The following is a 26,626-nucleotide window of genomic DNA, read 5'->3' on the forward strand; positions in this document are numbered from 1 at the left end:
AATAACTGGTTTTGAGGGCAATTGAATACATCATCATCAAGATTATTTGAGAAGAACCATGAAAAAATTTCAGAATAAATGAACTTTATTTCCATTTTAGTTTAAATAAGTGGGTATAAACAAGAGGTCAGTGGATATGTAGTGACAGTCAGACTTTTACATGTAGAAATCATAGGCGTGATTATTATTCTGAGCTTCAACTTAATGAAGCACCATTCATTTTACAATCCTTATTACCAGAAATGGTAAATTAATTTACATGTATTGGTTTTTCTTGGTTTCACCCAGCTTTTAAACATTCTGGACATGTTTTTTCTTGTATGGTTGAGCCAAGGGCCGGTCAAACTGTTAGCGTCAGACGAAGGAAATAATTCAGGAATTGTAGGCTGAGGGGCACCAAGACTGGGACATTCATCCATATATTATTTAGGGTGTATGTAAATATTTGAGCTTGTATTCATATTCATGACCTGTGTGGTCTAAGAAAAATCCACAATCAATTAAAACTTGGGCACCCAGGTCTTTTTTATTGTTGATATTACTTGGAAAAAAAATTGCTCACATAAATACTTTAAAGCTCAATGTTAATATGACATGCATGATGAGTGAATGGAAATGTCTGAGTTTACAATCATAATTTTAAAAAGTATACCCTCTATCATTTTTTTAAATTTAATGTATAATTAATGCAATGTGTAGCGAATAAAGTGAATAAAAAACAACACTGAATTGTCCAATTGTCCATTGCCCGTTTTTGAAGTGGAAAGCCACAGACTTTAGAGGGTGTATTTTCTTTTTACCATTTCTACAGGTACATGTGTTCCCACCCTGACTGTGACATGAAATACAGTTGCATGTATGAACCAAGTAGCTTGTTAATGATTGTGAGCAGCTCCATACGGTCTTGCAGCCCGAGAAAGTAATGAACTTCACATCTTTTAACTTTACCTTTAGTTATTTACTTTCATTTAGTCCCTGATTTAATCCAGTGAAATGCGTGTTGTGTTCATTTCAGGCAGATGGCAGCATTATGGACTGTGGAAGAGTTTGTCACTCTGAACGTTCAGAGTGACAAACTCTTCCACAGTCCATAATGCTGTCATCTGCCTGAAATGAATGTGAGTTTAATGGTTAGTCCAAACCTGCTTTTCTTGTGCTTTGTCTGTTCTCTGCTATTTTCCCACAGAATGTTTTGAAACATTCCGATGGAGTTCTGCAGCAATCAGCTGCGATTAGATTCCCATCATGGATCAAATAAGATGTATTCTTTTGGCAAAAGCCTTGGGCTTTTAAACAAGCCGTTTCTTTTTGATTATCATTAGCTACGAATGTTTCTTTTACATAATCACTGGTTAGAAAAAGTAGACAATCAAGTAGAAAACGGACAAACAGAAAAATGAGAGGAGGCAATGACAAAAGAAGGAGGGCTTGTATAATGAAACGACAAAACAAAATATCTACTTCTCTTGACAAAAACACGTTTAGTGGAAATGAAAAAGAAAATATATACATTTCTTGACGGAAACCCATGTGTAAGGACAAGGAAAAACTAAATATATATTTATGCTTTTATTTCTTATGTCAGTATTGGTCCTCCATAGCTTTGTGCAAGCAACATTTTACCAGTATCCTTGGCTTTATACGTGTGAGTGAAGACAATGACCAACTTTAAGTCTGGATGTGAACTATTAGCATTATTTTAATAATCAGAAATATATGTCTGCCTATACCCTTTAGGCATAATACAGTTAACTATAATCTAATATATTTAAAAGAAATTAATTTGTATTGTGACAAAGAGTCCTACTGACTAGAATAGTCACACGTTGTGTATATGTTTTAAACCATGGCAGCAGGAGTCAAACGGTGAGGCTGATGGATTCCTATTGGTAGTTACTGTCACAGTTCTGTGTCTGTAAGTGTGACCTTATGACTCTCTCAGAATCCTTGTATATGGCAATAGGCCTCCAGGCTGGAGAAGAGGATGTACAGGAACCAGAGTCCGAAGAAGAGCAGCGAGGTGAGGACCTTGGGAATCCTTGGACCCCCGAGTTCGCCTCCTATGGACGGCCTCCTGCGTAGCATCAGCACTCCCATGCTAAAGAACGCAAAAATAGTGAAAAGTGTGACCGAGAAGGCCAGGGAACCAGGGTCGACGCGGAAGACCTTCCCTTTCACTTCCCAGTACACCGCAGCCACGGACCAGGCCAGGCCAATGCCCAAAAACACATTGACTGCGTTGCTTCCTGTCACGTTTCCCACGGACGCGTCTGCATACTGGTCCTGAGTGGCAGCCACTTTACTGGCAAAAGTGTCTGAAAGGATGAAAAACATAGAGAGGTATTATTTAAGATCAATTAATTCGTTTTCTTTTGCTTTTCATGTGGAACACAATTAAGAACAGGCATTAAAGATTGTTCAATGAGATTCTGTCAAAATATTACAATTATTATACCCGCATAAATCCAGAGTGAAGTGAGCAATATGTTCCCTAGAACTGAATGATGGCAGCATGTTGAAGTAGATTGTTCTTTTTGTAGACTTTTGTTCTTATTTTTGTTGATTTGATTAGGGTATTTATTATTATTATTATTATTTTTGCTCCTCCCTTCTGTAACCGTGGCTTGTAACTTTTCACTTCAGAAATGCTGAACTATCAGGTCAAGTAACGTTTGCCAGAATGAGAGTGTATGTACCAGGAAGTGAAGTCCCCAGCGCCACAAAGACCACAGCAGTCACAGTGTCTCTGAGGCCAACAGTGCAGCCAAAATGCGACGCCAGGTCTCCGATGATGGCGGTTAGGAGGCCGATGACAGAGATGGACACAATGAAGCACGCCCAGCCGTTCCAGTACTCGGTGGGCGGGACAAAAGCAAATAAAATTTTCCAGAAAACGCAAAGTATGTGCATAAAATAGTCGAAGCAGTTGGGCGTTCTTTGCTCCTGTCCCTCCTCCTCATCATCATCACCTGTTTAAAGAAGACACAATGATGACTAAGAAGCTGGGAGCAAACAGACAATAAAATTAACCTTTACTAAAACAGAAAATAGTTGTGGTCTGATTACCCATTGTAGTTATAAATAAGTCATATATAAATATGTAAAGAATGAAAAAAAACCCCGTTGTATTCATTGGTAAAGTCCAAGTCTCCACTACTCCTAAATGTATGAAACATGGATACATCATTTCAAAAATGTTTCCCACATATTTACGATGTGAAAGTCAATTAAAAGTTCAATCCATTAGAAGGAAAATAAGAATTTGTAAAAAACAAGTTGTATAAGTAAACACATCCTGAAACTAATACCATTTCGAAGCACCTTTTGTTTCAATTGTCCACAATTTTGTCGCATTATAAAAACCTAGTATTTTAATTTGTGATTTTTTAATGAACAACATTCATTAGGTGATAGTGCACATTTTCTGTCAGGATACTAAAGTTAAAAAGAGTTTCAACACCAGTTAGCAGATGTCCTGGACACAAACAGTACATTTAGTGATGAAAACAGTATTCAAATATGCATGGATTTATCGGTTAAATATAACTGATACATACACAAAAACCCAAAACACTTTAAGTTCAAACTTCCGCTTACCTGCACTCACTGTGACTGCTTCAATGAACTGCTCTTTCCATGAGTGAGTCCCAATCACTTCTGCTAGATTTGTGTCTTGGAGGAGATGATCCACAGTGTTCTGGTGCAAGAAACGAAACAGGTTAGGAAATATTCATCATAACTCACATTGAGGTGAAAGCAACATATGGGTTTCCATTTCATCCTTTTGGGCCTAGTAGTTATATAGTTAACATAAAAAGCTGAGCAAACATGAATAAATCTGCTCCATTTATGTTCTACAGCTCACACAGCACACAGAAGCACCATACTGTGCAATTGAAATGAAACAGAACAGCTGAAACAGAGTACAGAAGCCTTGCAGAAGTAGTAAGTGAACCTTTCCACATGTTGCCACAGTATTAACATGTAGTTCAATGCACTTCATTTGGATTTCTTGTGACAGAAAGTAGTGTGGTGTTGTGAAGCAAACTAAACTGATTGACAGTTTTCAAACTGTATGTATACAGAGATTAAATTAAGCTCATAAAATGAATACTTTTGCAAGGCACTTTAGATAAAAGCAGGAATTTATTGTGGTAGCACAAACTGTAGGAACTGTACCTGGTCTATGACTCCATTGGGAGTCTGATGGATATAGAGAGAATCCCATTGTTAATGAAGCAAGACAGGCTGTCCTCTGAGACATTAAGCTTCACTTAGGTATTTTGTTAAGTACATGTTGTTTTAAGTCAGAATATTGACCCAAGATATGTAAAAATGTTATATATCTATGTAGTTAAATCTAAAGGAGAATAATCTTTTTCTATGAGGCGCACACCTTAAAATCACAGGCTTCTTTTATGATGACTTCTAGTCTGCTGTGCTCTCCTAGAATAGGTTTGCCCATCTCAGAAATCCTCCTGGCCTCTTCCTCCTCAGGAGTTGGGTTGCCTTTTATAGGGTACAAGCATTAATCCACTATATCATTAATAAAACAAACACACGTTAAACCTCTTCGTGCGGAAGCGTGAGGAACACAGCAAACAAAAACAATCCCACGTACCTGCACATACACGCGTAACACTGACAGGCACCTTTGTAGCATTAAAGTAGACTGGATTTCTAGGTTAATGTTGGAAGGGTTGGGGCAGGTATCTTGTTTGACAGAATTTTTATTATAAACTTTGCTCTTGATTTTCAGAGGTAATTGAACAGCCTGAGATGAAGGGACTGTTTAGTGGACACAAGCACTTTAAATCTTGGCCACCAACAAGAACTTCCTTTTTTGAGGTCCCTTAAAAATGTTCTTGCTGAGACGATAGGTCTACAAAAAACAACAACAGCAGCAATTTTCAGTTTGTTTAATTTTGAAGTAGAACCGTGTTCGAGTCAATGGCCAGATGCAATCTGCTGGGTTTCCTTAGGTAGAAACTTTCCAAGCTACTTTAAATAATGAACTGAGATTACTGTACTGTTTGATAATTAGAACTAACTGGAATGCATGTGTGATTGAACTGAAATAATTTTTTGCAAAGTTTTAGAGTTCTGTTGTTGTGAATTGGCACTACATAATTAAACGGAACTGAAATGCAACATTGTTGTTGATAGTTAAAGAGCAAAGATTAAACCGCTCTATCTGTGACCATCACAGTTTTACAATATTATAATACTTTTTAAAAGCTGCAAAGGTTGCCTTTAACACCCACATCTCAACTTGTACCCCAAACTCTTACCTTGGTTCAGTAGTAAAGCTACGAAGAGAAACAGACAATTACTCAATATAATAGACATTGAAATTGAAAAGAAAAAGAACTGGAATATATATATATATGTATATATATATATATATACACACACATATATATATATATTTATTTGGGATGCTCAATCCTAACAAACAGTTCCAACTTTACAGCTACTCTACTGCAAAATGACTATATTTTTCCCTCACAGTTCCTCCAGCATTCAACAGTGAGCTTACAGAAACAGTCACTACTTTCAGAAAAGCTGCAGAATGTGTTACACCGAGACAGTGATATTAAGTTACTGGCTCTGACGTGCTCAGGCAGCTCCGCACACGCACAGCTGAGCAGTGATCTTGGTGCTGTGTCAGTCTACTTAAGCTTTGCCCTTTTGGGTAAAAAGAAAAACTTATCTGTCTGCTTCACAGATTTTTAAACCACTTCAAGGCCACAGTTAGAAAATCACAGGTATGAAAGTGAAACTGCTTGTAGACTTACCAGAAATTCCTCTCTTCAGCCACTTGGGGTCTTCAAGCACAACAAAGAAGTTTTCCTGCTTTTCGTACTCCTCCACATTTAAAATGCATATCTGTAATGTCTGACTAGAAATGTTCAAGAACACAGATATTTATTTCATTAAAAGGCAAATTAAATACTTGTGTGAACACGACAGCAGTATAATATTATATATAAAAACAGTTTATTTTTATGTTCCAAATACGAGCCCACGCTATCATATCATTAAAAGAATCAACCTGTTGATGGACTGTTACAAAGACGCCCTTTACTATGTGTACAGTTTATCAATGTACTAACACAGCTTATGCAACCTAAAAATTTAATGTGAAAAAGATCTGCCAGTTTACATGCGGCGACTGAAGTTTCCCCCAACTAATCAGAGTCAGGATTATCCGTAGGTGTCAAGTCATCGGGTAATTCTGTCTAATAGGACCTCCTACAGTGCAGGTTGATAACCCACAGTCTCCTTTCAGAACGGTTCTAATGTCCCTTTCCTCAGAGCTCAAACCAGTTCAGACTTTAAATGGACACAGAACATCCAAACGTGTTCAGTCTGTGTGTCATTTAGGACAAAAGGAAAACTATTTAATATGAATGATAAGACATAAACAGTGTGAACAGCCCAGCAACACTAGATATTTTCTGAAAGATATGTTGAATAACCAAATAAATGTGAAAATATGACTTTATTTAAATCTCAACCTCACATTTTAACATTCCTGGTCTGTAGGAATGCGTTGAAGTTGAAAAAAATATATTTTTCAGAAGGATGCCTGTAAAGAGGTAGGAATACTTTTCTAAGTGTCAGTTGAAAAGGACAAGAATATGTGACTCTTGTTTAAATAAATAAATATGACAGAACTACAGCAGATAACTGGCCAGTGTATCTGAGCTCCCAGTGCTAACTACCATCAACCAATCAGAACCAGGAGGAGGGTCTTAGTGCTGTCAATCACAATATTGTGTGGCGCTGCTCGGCCCTGTCTACATACTGCGTCTCACCTTGTCTGTTCATTGGTGAATTCCACCTCCCCTCTGGCCTCCTCATAGTCCACTCCAGCCTTGGCACTACCATCCTCAGTATGGTACGGCACAGCCACTGTGCCCCTGGAGCCCGAGTTCCTCAACACTGTCACCGTCAGCATGCCAGTGCTCTCACTCACTCGCAGCACTTGCTGCCCAAAGGTAAAGATCCCAGCATGGTCATCGTCCAGTATGGTGACTGTGGCCAGAAGAGGTTCCACCAGTGTAGCCTTGGGCGGAGAACCGGTCCCTTCACTCCCTCCCTCCTCTAACCTCAGATTTTGAAGACGCACAAAGAAATGTTCATCCTCTTCAAACATGTCATCATCCAAAATCCCCACCTGCAGAGAAAGCAGTATTGTTCTGTTACTTTTCCCTCTGGACGCCAAGTGACGAATTAAACACAAACACAGGTCGACTGGCTCTGCTTTTAATTTATTGGGGACACAAAGCAAATAAAGAAACTGTTGCCACTAAAAATAAGATATATGTATCAGCTTTCAAACACAGATATAAGCCCAAACCTTTAAATTGGAATTTCATTGAAATATTTACTTATTTGAAACTCTAGTATGTAACTTTTATAAAACGTTTTTTACATATTTATTGAAACTGTCATTATGTTTTCACAGTATGGTATTAGACAGATAATCTGTGGAGCAATCGCCTCTGATTGTTGCGCAGGGTGTCTTTCTGATGAACACCCAACAATCAGAGTGGCAACATCAATAAGATTTGGATTTGAGTCAAGCTTCTCTTTCTGTTTGTAAAAAAAATGCATGTTTGCATATTTACACAATTAATATTTTATTTTTATTGCCCTTTCTATATAATTCTATCCAAAATGTCCTCACTGGGAGCAAAGTGAAATCAAAATCTAATGTCTTCATTGTGTGCACAAACTTGGCAAATAAAGCAGATTCTGATTACTCTAAGACTTTGAATAATGGTTTAAAAAGTTTCAGTGGAGAAGCAGGAAATACAAAAATAACTTAATAGACTTTAAGATATTTTTTTTACCTTGATCTCTTTTCGGGTTTCCCCTGGTTTGAATGTCAGAGTTCCCTCGTTGAACTCATAGTCTGATCCAGCGTTGGCAGATCCGTTTTCTGTACAGTAGTCTACATAGAACGTGTTTTGGCCTGTGCCTCCATCGAGAACCACCCACAGGGTCACAGAGCCACAGTTCTCTGTGCATTGGTACTGGACGCTTTCAAAACAGATATGTGAGCATGTCGCCTTGTCCAAATCCTGTCCCGACGCGCGCCGTTTCTGCTCTGCGGCGTGCTTCTTTAAAATGTTTCCAGCACCAATCATCCTCCGTGTTGCTTGGACACGATAAAAGGCACGACTCTTCTTCCGGTGGACCAGGGCAGAGTAGTTGGCCATCTCGATCAGCTCGTCCAGGTATTTATCTGGATGCTTCTCCTTCAGATCTTTCAAGATGCGGACTGCCTGTCCAAGGGAGGAAACAGGTTGTAAGTGAAAAATTGTAACAGAAGAGATCTGGGAGTTTCCTGGAGTCAAATAGAAAGAGTTTAATAACTGTACTTGAAGTTCTACTATAACCTTCTAGATAATGTTACCACCCACATGGTTGTATAAGAGCAAAATGAGAAGATTTACAGTGCTGTGCTAAAGTATTTGCCTCCTTGTTGATTTTTTAAAATGTTTTTTGGTGTGCTTATGCTTTCATGTCACGGTTTAGGTTTCAGATCATCAAGCTAACTTTGATGGCTGACATATGTCTCTCATATTTTATATGTTAATATGCTGTTTATTAAAATTTTCTCATGGCTCTAGCTACAACAAACAGAGCAGACTAGCATTTACTGAGACGTTACACCATCCCAGTTTCAATCTTGCCTCTTTCCGTGATCTACATGTCTTACCTCATCTTTGTTCTGGTCCAGCTCACTGCCTGTCTGCACAGACACAGTCACACTAGAGGAGTTTCCAGGGTCTGGACTGCCGTCTGACAGCTTTCTGTCCATGATAACATCAATGCGTGGGGGGGAATCGTCCCCCTCCATTTCCACTACAATCCCATGCCTCTTGTCGGCACGGTATCGCTTATGCATGTATTTGTAAAAGAGCAGGCGGCGGTCAGCGATCCAAGCCAACATCACACAGATGGGAAAATACAGCAGTGTTACAACAGCTTCCCAAACCTGGACACACAGACAAGATGACCATTAGGTTATCTATACTGTAAATGTATTGTACTTATTCCTTATGTGAAGTCACATAATGTTTTACGTAATAGATCTACAGGGTGGACTATTTACAAAGAAAAATCTAACTCCACTCCTGTGATAACTACAATTATTTAATTTGTTCACATAATGACATTTTGTGTATAAGTTAGTGGTCATTACTCACATTTACAGTTGCTAGTTATGACCTTACGAAGTCCCCTTTTTTAGTTTTTTAAGCAGAGATTTTAAATTTTACACATTCTCATACCAAAAGACAGTGGATCTCTTCTACTGTTATTTATTTTCAATATTTTTTCAAATAATATCCAGCTTCAATCTGGTTTATTTTATCTTTTACTTGTTTACATAAGATGTACAAAAAATGCAATTTGACAACCAACAAAATATGTTAGTTCCTGGTGTATTATACTGAACTGAAAACAGAAAGTTACTGTTGCTGATTATTGCTCGTCACTCAAAAAAGAAAACAGGATATCCAACTTAAAAATAATTAGTTAAGGGGCGTGCCGTGGTGGCAGAAGGGTTAGCGCGACCCACATTCAGGCAAACGTAGCCTCGACGCGGCTGTCGCGGGTTCGACTCACGGACCCGACGACGTTTGCCGCATGTCTTCCCCCCTTTCCTGTCAGCCTACTTTGAAAAAAGGGACACTAGAGCCCACAAAAAGACCCCTTGTGGGGCGATAAAATTTTTTTTTATTAATTTCTCAGAAGTAATCAAATTAGGTGTATCTAGCTAAATATATTAAGTTTATTAAGATGTTATGTTAAACAAACAAAATTAAGTAAACTTAATTCATTTACATTGAACTAAATTTTTTTAAGTTGGAGCTCTTCTCCAACGTCGTTGTCCACACTCGGGACGCTCCTTGAAAAGGACTCATTGCTCATATATATTTTGTAAATATTGTATATATTACAAAATTTAAGCATAAGGAAATGAATAATTTATATCAAATCCTGTAATGTTTTATAATTCGGTGTGTTGATTTTGATGCAACTGTGTTCTGTCCTGATGTTCTGCTGCATCGGGACAGAATATCACAATTTTGACACGATGTCACTGTCTTGGGTTTTTATTTTAAGTGACAGGATCAACTGACTATCTATGAATAAAATTTCACTTGCTTTAAGAGTGCTCCCATGTAGTAAGATGATCGAAGCCAATGTAATGAGATGTACAAAAAAATTACTTTGTCAAATCAGTCAGTTTTACATTCAGTGAGTGAAATGTCTGCATTGGATATTTTGAGGCTGAGTTTGAGAAGTAGAGCTATTTGGTCATGACTGCCGAATCTGGGTTGCAGTTGAGGATAACGGCTAGAATGGAGACCTACTTCAACAATCCCTGGGGAGATGACGGCCAGAATGAGGTAGAGCCAAATGTATGCAAAGATGCTCCAGAAAGCTGTGATAAAAAACACTCGCAGGTGTTTGATCTTGCGAGACTGTCCATCTGGAATTACTGACACACACAGACCAATTATCACAAGCATGTTAAAGGCCGCACTGCCGACTATGGTGCCTGGGCCGAGCTCCCCAGCATTGAAGTTGTGTCCACACACCTGTACAAGGGAAACAAGAACAGAACATTGAACTTTTCTGAACCTTTGCAGTTGGTGCAAATATGTTTTAATGTTTTACAATAAATTTCAGAAAGTGGGTAGACTAGTTTACCCATAAGAGTAAACATTTTTTTAATCCAATTCATACACATATTTGTTTAAATAAGTAGAGAAATAGCATTTTTTACTCTTTTTAATGTAGATTGCACTTTCACAAGCAGCGGTGTTTGCTTGTGTTTATAGCAGATAGAAGAGAGTACCTCAATAACAGAGAGCAGGATCTCTGGTGCGGAGGAGCCCAGGGCCATGAGTGTCAGGTTGGACACGGTTTCATTCCAGATCCGCACGGTTTTCACCGTGGTTTCCCCATCAGGTTTGGTAATGGTCACCTCCTTCTCCTGATTTGTTCATTTCAGGATATCATATTTACATGAAACACAGAGAAATCTGGTGATTCATAGACACAATCACAGAGCACAGATTGGACGCTGTGCATAATGAGTCTAAATCTTAGGCTGACTTTAACAGGTTCTAAATATTAAAGAGAATGATGATACCTGAGATGTAATGACTTCTATGGATGCCATGAAGCGGTCTGCAATGATGGATACTCCAAGGAATATGTACATGAGAGAGAGGAAGTACACAATTGCCCTCCCTGCTTGTTCCCCAACTGGAGGGTCAAGAGGCTCCCAGACTGGCAGCAGAATGCCGGGTTTACACACCACGACACCTGCACATTTCTTCTTTTCAGACTCTGTGGAGTTGTCAGAGGACTGAGATTGTTCAGGCGCAGATGCTCGCTCCAGGACTTGAGGCCTGATGGAAATGCAGGGGTGGCACAGGAGGAGGAGGAAAAAGAAGACGAAGAAGAGTGGGCCGGGGTGAAAGAAAAGGAGCCCCATCGTATCCCTGAGTCAGATGGCACCTGGGGGTCAGAGTTCACTGGGGGGTGGCAGCTGGGTTGGTCCTAGAGAAACAGAGACATGACAAAAGAGCTCAACAGTTTATCAGCACAACTGAAGACTAAACAAACTTTAAGGTTTAATGAAATGTGAGATTCAGGTACTTTTTTTCCCTTTTGGATCGGCCAACGTCCAAATGTTGACAACTCTCTATAAAGTGTAAGAAAATGTCATCTATGTTGTACTTATTCAGCTTAACCGTCTGATCCAGGTAAAAAGTAAGGATTGGACAAGTGGACAAGGATTGGACAATAAGGGTACAGACATGTCACTTACAACAATCAGCATACATTATGCAGCATTTCAAACACGTATTTTTAGACTTTAATAAGTTTATATTACGGGTGCACCAATTGCAGTTTTCTAGCCGATTACGGATCTTTAAGAAAACTGACTTGCCGATTCTAGTTTTGGCTGATACCAATTTTTTTGTTGACTTTCTTGCTAGTTATAGCAAAAAAGTTGCTGAGATGGCAAAGGTGAGGTGACTATTTTAACTGCAAATTTGCAAACATGACCTGGCAGGCAGGTCTATCAGTCAAACCGCAATAGAGAACAGTGGTTGATTTTTATACTGTTGCTGACAAAGATAAATTGGTGGATGATATCGGCTTCACATAAGTATCGGCTGATCACCATTTCCCCAAATATTAAAGAAATCTGGGCCAATTTATTGGTGCATTCCTACTTTATATCTGTGTCTTTGACATTTCCAGTTCATCAATGAGCTGTGGACAATTTCTCTGGTTGAAAGAAAAACACCTGGGGACCAGCAACAGTGACAGCTGAACCACTGGCTTGGCCAACAATCTCCACAACGCTGTTTCAAGACGAGTATTTCCTTTTAATGCCTTCCCCCTCTACCACAATAACAGTCACATTTTCCTGTTGTGACTAAGTCTGACAGTAAAAAAAATAGCCCCTCTGTTGTCTGCCATTGAATTGTGGTGTTGAAGATCAAGTTTGTTTCTAGTTTTTGTATGCTACCATTGAAAAGCCAGAGATTGTCTGTGTATTTATTAGGCACAGTGATGGTGACTAAAAGGTATGTTAAATGTGTTGTAGAAAAATGCAGCACCTGTTTACCAAAGCCAAACAGCAAAGACCTGAACTGCTTAAACCTTCACAGTGCAGCTTGCATCAGAGAGTCAGAGGAAAATCTCAGAACATGAAAGCAGGTCTGAACCCGCAGTGTGATACATTTAAACACAATCCTATTTCTTTGGCTTCCATTTAATTTAACTACAGTTTGTTCACACATCAGCCATTAGATACAATACACATGTACAGTAAATATTTTTACCAAAACTAAATGTTTGAAAGGGTCACCCCAGGATAACTATTTAAAGATTCACTGGATTCATGAAGAAGAAACCATTATACCAAAAAGATACATTTACCTACACAAGCGTTTCTCAGGGTACTTATGAACATAAGTAGCTTCAGAGAAAACATGGTGAGGACTCAGATCCACATATAAGAGGGGCCCTTTAGCTTGTTTTCAACAGAAAATACAAAATTGAAGCTTTTGATAGTAAAGATGAACATTAGTGATTTATGACTTATGAGGGCACATCTGTTGCATAGATCAGTGGTCCCCAACCCCCGGACCGCGGATCGGTACCAATTGGTACCGGGCGCGTAAGAAATAATTAAATATTTCTGTTTTATGTATTATTTGAGTCTGCAGGATCTTTTATTTTGAAAATCCTTTAACCGGATTCTCTCGGTTACGTCTTGTGCGCCAACATTGAGCCCACAAGCAGCAAAATGAGTAAGAAACAGATCAGATGTCTTTGGAAAGTTTCTTTGCGAAGGGGAAAAGGCCTAGAGAAGAGACAGGAGACCGTTTTTTATCCCGGTAGATGATTCCCACATTCCAAGCTCTGCATGATATGCAGCTCGTTAATGAGGGAACGAAGCTTCAAACTGCTTCGCCACTAGAGACCAACCACCCTGTGCATAAGCAACACTTCAGGTGTCATTGTCTCTCATCACTCCCAGATGGGTCCGTCTCGTTGCAGAGAAATAAGCTCAGGGCTCCCATTAGTCGTTATCGTGAGTTAAAATTTTCACGAAAGTAAAATGTTCGTTTTTGTGGCGCATCTGTATCTTATTTTGAAGGGATATGTAAACGTTACCATAGCGACCAGAGTCAGAGAGTTAGGGCAGCGGTCGAGACGAGAGTAGAGGAGTGGAGCTTGTGAGTTTTAGGTCTGGTTCACACGGCACGATTTAAGGATTGTTGGCCGATTTTCCAAACGTCTGTGACCACAGAACCGATAAACGTCCAACAGGTTCGGTCGGTTCGTGTGTCCAGCCACACGGCAGGAGCAACACCCCACACACGAACCGATTCCAGTCACGAACATCCCGATTCCAGAAGAAAATCCCGTAAAACCCCCAACATACCAAACGTGAATTTAGAATAATCAAACACGGATGACGATGTAGAAGCAGCAGTGATAGTTTGTGGTCTCATTTAAACGATAAAAAACGTAACTAAAAGAAAAGGTGTTTGATAAAAGACGGCGGGAACAGCCGCTCTATTTCCAGCACTATTATTTTTTTTAGTGAGTTATGTTTTTTCGTAGTTAACATTTTTAACTGAATAAACATAACCACATATAATAAACATATATAAAAATGACCTTTACATATAGTAATAAACATTTTCATATATCACCTCTGATGTCCACCGGATTCTCAGTTGCCATGTCAACTGTTTGGAATTCCCCCCGTTCTTACGTCACCGCGCTTTCTGATTGGCTACGTGTCACATTTTAAAGGCTGCGTTCTCGCTCCCAATCAGGGAAAACCCCACAGGCTGCGATAAAAGGGCCAAAACAATGTTGAATATGCATATTCAACACACCACCACGTAACACACCACACACTGCAGGACGTTGTCAGATTGTCGTAAAGGGAAAATCGGGGCAAAGAAAAAAAAAAAAAAGGCTTTAACGGGAACACCAACATGCAGAAGCATTATCTGACGCCCCCCCACTCCCTGGCCGCAGCAAAATCGCCAAGTCTTGACCGGTCCGCGGTAATAAATAGGTTGGGGACCACTGACCTAAATCATAGAGTTTAACAGGCAGTTCAGCTCAAGACCCCCCCCCCCCACACACACACACACACACCAGGCTCATCTATTCACTTCCAGCTGTTCACCTGAATAATCATGGCTGACAAACAACAAAAGTTCATGACGCAAAATTTAAACTTCTGTTACATTATAAATACAGAAGAAATGTATCACAATAAATGATAAATAATTTGTAGTGATTATTAAATCACTAAAAATTGATTGCACATCATTATAAAGCAATGATAAATGCCAAACCCTATTCAGTATTCAGGAAAATCACAGCAAAACATGCTGTCCAAAGCTATGGCTTAGTGATTGATGCATAACAATGACAGCTGAGAAAGAGAGAGTCACCTTATTGCACCTGATATCATCATTGCACTACTTAATAAAATTAGCACTATAGTGTTATTTCCTAATGTTGTGCAGTCTTAATATTGACATAATTCACCTTAAGAAAAAAATTGCTAATGAGTACATTGATTTTTACTAGGTAAACAAATGTGTGAAGGGAATGGCAAACGCATTCTTAAATGTATAGAAGATGCTGAATGGTTCAAACAATACACTAAACACAATCAGTCTGAACATTATGGAGCAAAGCTGGTAGATCCTGGAAATGTTACCTAAACACAACACTTGAAAGATTCCAGAGTTTTGCTGCAGAGCTGCAGTCTTTATTCCACCGGACTAAAGTGTGCATTGAAACAGATACTTAGGTTTTGCATCTTTGATGCAGCTCGAGTTCAGCTAGCTCATTATAGAGTTGTGATTCAGAAACACAGCCCAGAGGGCCTGGTGCATCGCATTTCACTTTCCAAGGTCTGCTATGGTTACCACGGCCTCAGGCAGAGGGCCATTTTACACCTGCTGTAGTGTAGTGGGTTGGGTCGCTCCCCAATAAAATCCAATAAATGTTACGCTTTGAAAACAATACAACTCATAACCTAAGACATGTATACAGTAAAAATAGTTTAAAAAAGCAGATACAATGAAAATAATTAAATACAAAACTCATTTCAAGTATTATTGAAGTGTTTGATATTGAAACAATCAACTTGTTTTTTTATTTTTTTCAGTTTAGTGAAAAGCCAGAAACAAATTTTAAAGGGGAAGTATTATATATTTTCCATAGTACACATATAAAGCATAATCAAGTAATTGTGTTAACTTCAGTTGTTATAAAAATGCTATATATATTAAATTATAAAAAATTTGACTTGATAATTTAACACTTTGATTTTTGGGCCTCTCTTTAAAAACTCCAGCTCTTTCTGAAACTCCGCCTTCAGGACGTCATCACATTAGCCCTTTAACAATGTTTACACTAGTGTTGCACTCAGAAGTGGCTCACATAATAAGCTCAGCAGATGCATAGTTTCACCAGGTGTTTGCTAATTTCTGCTGACTAGTCTGAAGGAGCTGAGTGGGGGAGTCGCAGAGGAGAGGCGCTCGGTAATGTGGAAAATCAGAACCTTGGAAACTGCAGCTCCGAGGCGGCCATTGGCATTTTGCACAGCTGAATGGTTGCCACGGAGATTCAGTGATTTCTCTAAATGCATGAAAGAATCAAGGCAACACTCCAAGTATGTTTTTGATGAGGGAATAACATTATAACATGATGTAAAACTTATAAAAGCTGATTTTATATAAAACTGCCCTTTAAACACTTTTGTAATCAAATGAAACCTGAACAATAAGGAAAATCTATTCACCACCGGATTAAACATGTTACATCTTTACCATCAGAATGCTATCCTCAAACTCCACAGATGATCTTGGTATTTTATTAGACCTAAAGTATACCGGGGTAAAAAACAGATTTGTTTTGATAGATGACACCAGATTGCTCCTCAGAAATGACTGGCAGCAATCAGTAGAGCTCTGATGGAGAACAAGTGCGTGCTGATAAGATCCGGTACTGGAAGGGTTGGATGCATTATTGATAGATGCATCCATCTAAATACAGCAGGATATCTATTCCTTTTGCGTGACGTACAAGTACCTCGGCACATTTTTAGATGGTGGCTTTAACAGTTAGTTATTACAGAAATGCTCATCAGTTGGCTCTTTTTATAAATTATTTGAGACTGCTGCTGCCTCACCAAAACACATCAAACACAAATCAAATATTATTTTTTGTTGTCGTCCTGGAGATGGATGTTTTTCACAAACTTGAATACTGCTATTTCAGACTATATATATATATATATATATATAAAACCCAATAAAAACTGGTCAATGTAAATACCAATAAGTAAACAAATCAGGAGTAAGACTCACTCTCTGCTTACAAGTGTTTCATGCCTGGGAGGCAGGGGTCGCTGGACGGTGATAGCTGTTTGGTCCACTTTTCCTCTTCATGCACAGAGAACAGAGAGCTCATCTCCCCTTACTGCCTCTGTCACAGCCACTGTCTGTCAGCACCAGTGATAAGTGATTGTCTGGTTTATCTTACACTGATAGGAGTGCCAGCAGAAAGGAGTTAGCACCTTTCACAGTTTAATATTTCCTTCCTGTATGCAGACAGAGAGGTGCTGCAGGACGGGGGAGATTCCTTCATATGTTCAGATCACTCAGCTGTAAAGATGAGATAAATCATTCAGGTAATCAATAACAACAGCTCTATGTAGTCTGACTCACAGGAAGAATGGTGGGCAAACTCAACATCTTCTGGACATCGGATTAACATCCTTTTGTGGTTGTGCGTTTGACCGTAAATGCAGGCAGTGAATTGTAACATAGATCAACATGTTGTGTCAATCTGCTCTACTTCTAACATCAATGGATCAGCCAGTCAGACTTGTAAAATATTGGCATGAATAAAATGACACATCTTCCAGAAAAATGGAGGGAAATATATTCTAGAACTTATTGCAATTTGCTTATATTTTCATACATACTGATAAATAATATACTTTGTTTAGATATCTAAATAAACTTCCAGCAACGTATTGAAAACATGCCACATGCTGGTAAACCAGAACCAACTGTATTCGATGAACGAATTGAATTCTACTGTATGTTGTTTAACTTAGTTCACCTTTTCAGGGTGTAATCTGTTCTCACATGTAATCCCATGCCATTCTGTGTATCCATTTCAAAGCATGTCAATCAAAGCCTGTGTCAGCACCCTGATTGTAAGGTAACACACAATCGCATGCTTCTCAACAACTAAAACAGTCCCAATATTCAAATCATCAGTTTAAATACTGTGGATATTCCAGTTGTGCTGCCGCTAAAGCTCTGAGAAATCAGGGCAATTATTCAGGTATTATGGGGATGGGTCTCTGTGAATCAAGAGTTTTTTAATTCTAAGTTCTGTTGGGTTCTATTGAGAGGTATCCAAGAAATTAGTAGGTAATCAAAAGCAGATGATTTTCGGCTTAACTTGCCCCAATTGGGAAACAGATGGTCTGAAAATGGAAAATCTGTTCTTCTGACCAGTGAACGCACCACAGAGTAAGAGATAAAAGGTTATCCTGTAAACACTCTTCAGTGTGGAAGCTGTAAGAAGCTACAAGGTTTCCACTGTGGTGCATTTTCTGTTCATTCAGACAACTGCAACACAGAGCTGAATGCACCCTACCAGTGACACAGGAATACCACTGCATCATTTGTGATAACCATAAACGATGCAAATTTAATTCTATTTAGGCTTAGGTTCTAGAATTAAATCTATCCAGTTTTAATGGCAGCAGGAAGTAGTTGTTGCTGCTACCGCAAAACTGTGACAATGCAGCAAGTTTATTTTGTTTTGCCAAGATGAAGGCTCTTATAAGAGCAAAGATATCTACAGGTTGTAATCCATTGTTTCTACTAAAAGGATGGGGATTTATGTCTTTGTTCCTATTGTCTTCAAAAACAAAGAGGCAGTTATAATTTAAGACTAAAGGTGTAAGGCTCTGTGTGCACTTTGAACTCAAATACCAATGATTTATCAGGAAGAAATATGATATGGCTAAAAACAACCAAAGCAAACAATGGCAGGAAAGCTATAAGTTCATTCTAGGCTTGGTGGGCAGAGTATATTTAAAAACTTTGAACTGCACAAGATCGTCAGTAGTCTGAGAGTAATTGATGTACCTAAAGTGTTTAAAATGGCTGAAAATTAGTTTTTCTGTTTGACGTTCTTGTGAAGAGTCATCCAAATACAGTACAGACCAAAAGTTTGGACACAACTGTGTGTCCAAATTTTTGACCTGTACTCAATACAGACCAAACGTTTGGACACACTTTCTCATTGAATTCAATGAGAAGGTGTGTCCAAACTTTTGGTCTGTACTGTATATCTAGTTAAAATACTTCAGCCTTAATTCACTTTGGGAGGAAATTGGTCCAATCAGGCCAAATTGCTAAAACACCTCAATTACAAGAACAACCTCTGATCGGTTTACAGCCAAATCTAGGCTATTAGACTGTCTCAGTGTTCCATTTTCTGTCTGTTTGCCACTGAAGCAAAGAAAGGAAAAGGATCTGTCCCTTTAATAAATAACACAGGGCTTTGGCTCGCTACTGTTGGTCTGTCAAAGAACCAGATGAATCAGAGTGTAAGATAATCCATCTGGCCACACAGGCAGACACACAGACAGAGTGTGACCAAGCCAAATCAGTAACAAGGCATTAAATCTATCTGTTGGACCTTTTGTTGTCACAACTGAGTTTTCTGCATATTCTGAAATCTCAATTTTACTTTTTCCACAAAGGCTTTATGAACTACCCTCCCCACAATCTGTATGACCAACTAGCAACTAGAACTTGGAATATTTAGAAGACTTCATGGAGTGTGAAGACAATCATAACACTGCTATGGCTGTAGTACTCACATGGTATTTTCACACGTTATTGCCCCTTCAATGTTCAAAAATGCACTCCATGAAATCTGACTTAGCTTGAAATATTATAAAAGCAGGGTAACCAAAAGTGTGTGTAGACGTGAAAAGCTGGACAACAAATATCTCAAAAGACTTGCAACTGTAATGACAAAATAAAAAAGAAAAATTCTACGAAGTTTTAACTCTGGAGAGCTAAAGCCAAAAGAAACATCATACTTGTCAGGCTATTATTTATAAAATATCTTTTGAAAAACATACCATTTTCTACCACTTCAAGAATTTGCTTCCCAAACTTTATTTATGAACAAAAAGTTCCAAAGTTAAACAGTAGTTTAGGCAGCAGTTTAACTTACTTTTTGTTCATGAATAAGGTTATAGTGAGATGTGTAAAGCTGAATTTTACTTGAAGCCCTGAGAGGCACAGTGTGAAGCAAGTTCAACAAAGTTGTGTTTTATTATGCTTGAAAATTAAACAAAACCTAAAGCTTCACTCAGAGATAATGGGTGGTTATGATGTTGCTTTGCTAACTCTAACTCTGACTTGATGTGAGTTCATGTGAAAAATCTGGCTGACGTCTAAGAAATGGGCTTAATATATACGTTTCTTATTATTTAATTTTTGTGTCTGAAAAAAAATTTCTTTAAAAATATAGAGAATATATGAATATATAATATAATATATATAAAAAACTCTGAACAATTAACCTGCTTTGGGGGAGCATATTACGTTAACAGCCGTTGCCATGGTGATCTAACTACCAATTGAATCTTCTTCCATCCAGATATAAATGGAATGATGTTAAATGGAAATATTGGTGTGGAAAAACATTGTTAAATAGGTTTTATTTTTACTCTTTTTAGCCTAAAGTTATGTTTTTTCTTGATTTATTTTTTATAATAAAAAAGAGGTTATACAAAGTACGTAGATTAAAGTCTGTTAAAATGTCATCGTACCGAGTAGTTTCCATTGCATGAAATTTTCCAGAGCAACCTCTGCAAATGTTTAAGCAGGTTAAACATGTTACAGGGAGGCCTCCTTGCTGCTCACAGCATGCAGGACTGATGCATACAATGTGCTAAGGATCTAAAAAACCAACCAAGCAAAATCATACAAAATGGTAATATTTCAAAGAATAGACCCAGTGTGCTAACATTTATTGAAGAGAAACACAATCTGTGTGAGCAGAGAAACTATTATCTATGTAATTTCAACTTCTTTGAACCCATAAATATTAAATAAATACTAAGCAGAAATCAGTGTGTTCACAAGTCCTCATCTCTCCACTCCTGGTATTTCTACAGGGCTTTGGCGTACTCTTTATTTTATTCCTAAGCCAATGTTTTGTGAAGTAATAGTTTTTCCCTGTCAGGACTGGCTGTTATGAGTTAGGCTATGACTCTGCACTAAACCCAATGCTGCAATCAGACTATGGTTATCCATCTCTCGGAGCGCCTAACAATAAATTAACAACAGCAGCTCAACCAGTACCACAGAACAGTTAATTGCTTTCCGACATGTCAGCGCGCTGCCTCTGTTTCCACTGACTCAAAATCACCATCAATCTGCACAGCAGCAGTGCAGGCCTGGCTGAGCACAAGGCTTAGTTTACAGTGCAGTATGAACACTGTCGCAATGTTCAGTACCTCAGGTATGCTGATCTGTTTTCAGTGGCCATGTTTCAAATTTATCCTGCCTACAACAATGTACATGTACTCAGTGACTGATTCGCACAAGAAACAGCGCAAACAGTCTCAAAGACGCACAGTGTGACTGCAGCTCTCTGCGCAGCACTGACAGTTATGAAGTAGATGAAACAGGCCTAGATGCCAAACTAGTTCATCAAACTTGTCCTTTAGAATTGTGAGAAATGAAGAAATTTGTTAAAAGACATGTAGGATATTAGATACGCTTGACTATGAAATCTCAACTGTCCACAATACATCTGAGAAGAAGGAGAAGTTTCATGTTTTGATAATGTGTCCTATAGCTGCTTAAAAGTAATAAAGATGAGGGTGGAGTCAAAGAAGAAAATGAGAACAACAGTTCAAGAGGAAATTTTGGATAAAAGAGGGACGGTCACATCACGAGTTTGGCAGTATTTTTGATCTTTAAAACAAATAACTAATTAATATTTATCTATATCGTGTGGGAGTCCTGCTTGATCATAAGCATGATCAAGCTGGTGGCTTGATAACCTTCACAGCCACTACAGGTTGTTCCACAACTCTCTTGTGGAATATCCTGTTCACTCTAAGACTGAGTACTTTGGCTGAAAATACAATGTTTATTTCTTGATACGTTTTTCATCCATGTTGCCCAGCCCTAACCTTGTTACCAATAACTAACTCATGCCTACTCCAGATCGACATGTGTCTTATTCAGTACCTGAACAACCAGTGTTTTGGCAAGAGAGGGTGTACTTGGATTATTATGCCATTGCCGCTAGACAACTTGAAAACGGTCTCAAAACAACAATATTATTGTTTATTGCTATATCTCCTGGCACAATTTATTGCCCAGCAGAATTAGTTATCGTGACAGGCCTACTAATGCTGTGTGCATGAAGAGGAAAAAGAGGCCGTCATGATGCCATCGGTGGGTGACTTTGACAATGACACAGATTAAATTAAAGTCGAAACTGATACATATGCATTACGATGTCCAACCTACTTAGACTGACGTTGCATAAAACCTGGGTGGAAATCGTTCAGATGTGAGGGTGACACATTCAGCTGTCTACAGCTGAGATCGAGGCATTTCATTTCTGCCTCAAAGCTTTTGGTGAACCTGAGAACATCGCCAAGAACTTCAGAACATGAAACATTGCAGATTCAAAAGTGTTTTCACATTAGGCAGAAGTTGGTTTGGTTTACATTTTATAACAGAAAGATGATACAGGAAGTAGCAGAAACTTAAATGGTATATCAGATCAATTAAAGAGACAGTTGTTGGAATCTTCAGTGGCAGGAAGTAAGAAGTCAGCAGGCTTCTATTGCGTTACTCATTTAATTCTGATGAAAACTGGTCCCTTAGGACTCACTAAGTGATCCCCAACTCTTGTATCAGCAGTTGTAGAAAACTTAATTTTCTTGAGACTCCTCCACTTAAACCTCAGTGCTGAAGGAGGCCGCATGGGGTCAGAGGTGAGGCTCCCAGAGAGGGGTCGGGAGACGAGCGGCTGACAGCCAGGAGACAGCAGCTCCGCAGGTTTCCATTACCTGAGTCACTCTGGTCAGCCACCAGTGGCCCTGTCACCTTAGAAGGAGCAGCGTTCTCAACTTCACCATGAACCCAGACAGGGACACCTGTTATGCAATATTCAGTGTACTGCTCGAAACATCAACATCAGTGAGAATATGCAAAGTGATCTGACGATATCATATGAACAAACACCGTTCATGGTTCAGACATAAGCAATCAGTTGTTTCACTGTGCCTTTCTCCCATGTGATCATCAGTATGCAGTTGCCTTGGAAACGTAGCCACACACACCACAGATTTTCTCACGTCACAACCGCAAAATGTGGTGTATTTTATGGAGATGTTATGCCATAGACCACATGTGTCAAACTCCAGTCCTCAAGGGCCGCTGTCCTGCAACTTTTAGATGTGCCTTTGCTGCACCACACCTGAATAGAATAATTAGGTCATTAGCAAGGCTGTGGAGAACTGATCTACACAAGGAGGAGGTAATTAAGCCATTTCCTTCCAGCATTTCGTACCTGTGGCACATCTAAAAACTGCAGGACAGCGGCCCTCGAGGACTGGAGTTTGACACCCCTGCCATAGACCAACACATAGCAGATCTGTAAAGTTGAAGGAAAATGACACATTTTTTTATTGGGTCTGAGTCTGAAAAGTGCCATGAATTTGCATGCAGTCCCCTGAGTCAATACTTTGAAGAACCTTAAAGTCTCAAACAAATCTCTTTTGTGTATCTAGAGATTAAAATCTTTACCCATTCATTTTTGGATTAATACCTCAAATCTGAATGGAGATTTTGGTCAGACTGGATTGAAAGTCTAAATAATTTTCAAGTTTTGCCCCAAATTCTCAGTTAGATTTTTGGACTTTGACTAAGCCACTAATGAATAAATATGGTTTGATATAATTCACTGAATGGATCTCTGGCTGTATTTTCAAGGTTACATTCCTTCTGAGAGGCAAACCTCTGCCCTGTCTCAAGTCAGCCTCAAAGAGGCTTTTTTCCCATGATTTGTCTTTTTTTAACTTCACTCATCCTCCCATCAGTTCTGACCAACATCTCTACTCCAGCTGAAGAAATTGGTCCCATAGCACCATGACACCATTACCATGTTTCCATGTAAACTTCTCCACAACTTCCTCCCTGACTTATCTGCTATGTTCCTTGGTGTTTATGCTGTTGTTTGAGCTTTCAGAGATTAAATCACACACCAGGTAGCTTTTTGTTCTAAATAGGTGACTCCTCAAGACAATTTGGTCTTGATTTCAATTAGGGACACCATTGTAGAAGGGGTTAAAAAAAACACTGTTTCATTTCTGTGTAAAGATTTTGTAATCCACATGCTGTTTTCTTTTGACTTTGTGATGGCCTATGACATAAATTGCTAATGAAATATATTGAGGTTTGAGTTTCAAATACAAGGAAAAAAATTTTAAGTTATAAAAGTCACTAAATATTACCCAGCTTAAATACAGGTTTTTATTTTTATTGACTGTATGACATGCCCCAGGGGAAAATAGAAAGAGTAACAACCATATAAAATTACCTAATCACACCCTTTGGTCCATCACTGCCTCCTCTTGTCCAAAGTAGCACCAACTAAATGTTAACAAAATGCGTGGAGAAAATAAACAGAAAATAAACCTGGAATTCAGTGACAACAAAATAGACCCTTACTGATCTCGCCAACCCACCAGAGAGGCAGGACTTAACAATACATTACAGCAAAGTTTGTATTTTAACCTAAGCTATGCAATGTTAACTATCCTAAATCACCAAAAATTCAAAATCTCAGATAGATCACAGTTACAGGAAGGAACATCCAGAGTATATGTTCTCATGTTCTTGGCTATTGTCTTGGCAAGAAAGGCAAGGCAATCCAATTGACTGGGGATATAGGAGAGCCATCTGTAGGTCCTAACTTCCTGAAATTAAGCAGATGAAAGGATGGAGAGTCGGATCATCTGTACAGTTTTACAGATTCACTGTACATGAAACGTGAGAGAAATGTGAGGTGTAATGTGGCCCATTGCTCCATGAACAACGGTGTTTATACGATGCAGAAGCATGCTTGTACTTACACTGCAAACGCTTCTAGAATAACATTCTCTTACCATTGATGAAAACGAAATTTCACGTTTAAATGTAATCAGAGATAAAAAAACAAACAAACAAAAAAAAAAACGATCTTTTGTGTTTCGTACAGTGCAAACTGTTTTAATAGCTACACCTCATAACTTTGTCATCAATTAATCCATGAAGCGTAAGCAAAGACTCAATACAGTGATATCTTCAACTGGCAGATTAAAAAAAATAATAATAATAATAGTATAATAAAATAGGTATTCAAAATATTCTTTCAGCAATAAATAACAACATAAAACTATTATGCTCTATGCAGAAAAAAAATCTGAGTACAATTAAAAAGAGGAATAAAACTACAACTCAAGTGCAAATTTTAAAGAAATTCTTATTTTAAAAGTGATCCAAGGAAAACAGTCTGCCTAATCAGGTGTAATGCAACAGCAAGGGTTGGTATCTGTAGCCAACAGCACCTTTTCCATCAGTAACTCTCACATAGATGGGCATTCCTGTGGCTGATAAAGGTTACTGTGAGTAGTTAAGCATTTTTTAAATAAGTTACATCCCCAAAGGTCGAATCCAATTTAGCCTTTGAATGAGAGCTCTTTTTTGTTGTTGCTTTCAAAGAATAGTAGAAACATTTGATGAGCCTGAGATCAAAATCTAAAAGTGGACTGCATTTTTTCCACTTCCTTTAGATTTCTTAAAACGGTTTGATTTCAGAAATCTTTATTATGTTTTTAATATTAATAATTTTAAAGTGTAGAAACATCTTAGACCTGATCCTGCTTGAAAACATCAAGTTGAGTTAACTGTTTCACAAATAGCTTTTTTTTTCTTTCTCAAAAATAAAATATGTTTTAAAGAATGTGTCAGACTGAAAGAATAATTCACTTTTGAAAAGTATGAAAAATGACAGTACTACAAAGTTTAAGACAGGCCAAAAGTACCACTTAGATAATTTTGTTTAAACGTTATTTAGGTCACAGCTCTCCTGGAAACAATCTGAGCCAGAACAAGTGGAACTTAGTCCAGGTTTGACCTTTCCTTTCTTAGATGTTTAGATTATGAACTAGAACTGATCAAATCTAGTAAATGTTCATGATAACGGTGAAATAGCCCTCCACAAAAAAATTAAAAATGAGTCAAGAATTTGATGCTTAACATACAAACTAGTTGAGTGTGAATGCAAAATTTTAACCAACTGGTTTATTTTTCTGTTTTGTTCCAGCAAAATTAAAAAAAAAAAAAACTATTTATTTGTAATTTTCCATTGTGGAAAACAGAAAACAACTTATTTTCTCAATAAGGCCCTGAAAAACTTTTTTTTTCCAGACTGGGTGACCAAATAGTCTCTGTTCAGCAGCCGCCACTCCAGCCTCCTTCCCCCACGGTTCTTACCTTCAGCTTCGCGGCGTGGCTCCACCAAAAGCTGCCATAACTGATGGAAGTACTAAAAAAATATCACCCGGCTGAGCTCGTCCCCTGCTGAGACACGCCTGAACTCACACAGCCAGTTTTCGGGCTCCCTCTCATTGTCGTTAACCAACAGTGGCTGGAGATGCTGTGAGCGCACGCGGCAGATGTCGTGCTGCCTTCAGGGTCCGCTCGTGAGCTCCAACGTCGGACGCTTTTGAGGTTTAACAAGTGGCGAATATCGGTGCCTCTACCTGAAAATAACATCAGTGTGACTGCTTTCTGTCATTATTAATACGAACCAACGTATTAACCATCTGAACCGCTTTTCTTTCAGCAACATTACATGTAAATGGTGGTACAGACGGTCTAAAAAGTCTCTGTTGGTGCAAGTGAAGGCAGCACTA

At 38.6% G+C, this 26,626-nt stretch overlaps 1 protein-coding gene across 3 annotated transcripts; it reads right to left on the bottom strand.

Moving 5' to 3' along the window:
* Nucleotides 1-1,076: 1,076 nt before the first annotated feature.
* LOC102234891 (sodium/calcium exchanger 2-like) lies at nt 1,077-26,626 on the bottom strand. 3 transcript variants are annotated; one of them, XM_023341725.1, is made up of 15 exons: nt 26,205-26,626; nt 24,268-24,320; nt 11,183-11,595; nt 10,886-11,023; nt 10,398-10,625; nt 8,735-9,013; nt 7,863-8,297; nt 6,822-7,183; nt 5,799-5,902; nt 5,292-5,309; nt 4,397-4,509; nt 4,180-4,203; nt 3,598-3,697; nt 2,697-2,969; nt 1,077-2,315 (listed from the first exon to the last, which is right to left on the bottom strand). In XM_023341725.1, the coding sequence occupies exons 3-15, from the start codon at nt 11,528-11,530 to the stop codon at nt 1,939-1,941; spliced, it is 2,799 nt and encodes a 932-aa protein (XP_023197493.1). In that variant the 5' UTR covers nt 11,531-11,595; nt 24,268-24,320; nt 26,205-26,626; the 3' UTR covers nt 1,077-1,938. The 3 variants fall into 3 exon arrangements, with proteins under 3 accessions (XP_023197493.1, XP_005807132.3, XP_005807136.2); XM_005807075.3 differs by lacking the exons at nt 4,180-4,203; nt 24,268-24,320; XM_005807079.2 differs by lacking the exons at nt 4,180-4,203; nt 5,292-5,309; nt 24,268-24,320.

This window comes from Xiphophorus maculatus, chromosome 11, assembly GCF_002775205.1.
Source record: "Xiphophorus maculatus strain JP 163 A chromosome 11, X_maculatus-5.0-male, whole genome shotgun sequence".
Lineage (NCBI taxonomy): Eukaryota > Metazoa > Chordata > Actinopteri > Cyprinodontiformes > Poeciliidae > Xiphophorus > Xiphophorus maculatus.

Coding starts and splice junctions, on each gene's coding strand:
- LOC102234891 (XM_023341725.1), bottom strand. CDS start 11,530: ATGGGGCTCCTTTTCTTTCACCCCGGCCCACTCTTCTTCGTCTTCTTT. Junction 11,024..11,182: donor TAGAAGTCATTACATCTCAG/GTATCATCATTC, acceptor TGAACAAATCAG/GAGAAGGAGGTGACCATTAC. Junction 4,204..4,396: donor AAGAAGCCTGTGATTTTAAG/GTGTGCGCCTCA, acceptor TATATCCATCAG/ACTCCCAATGGAGTCATAGA.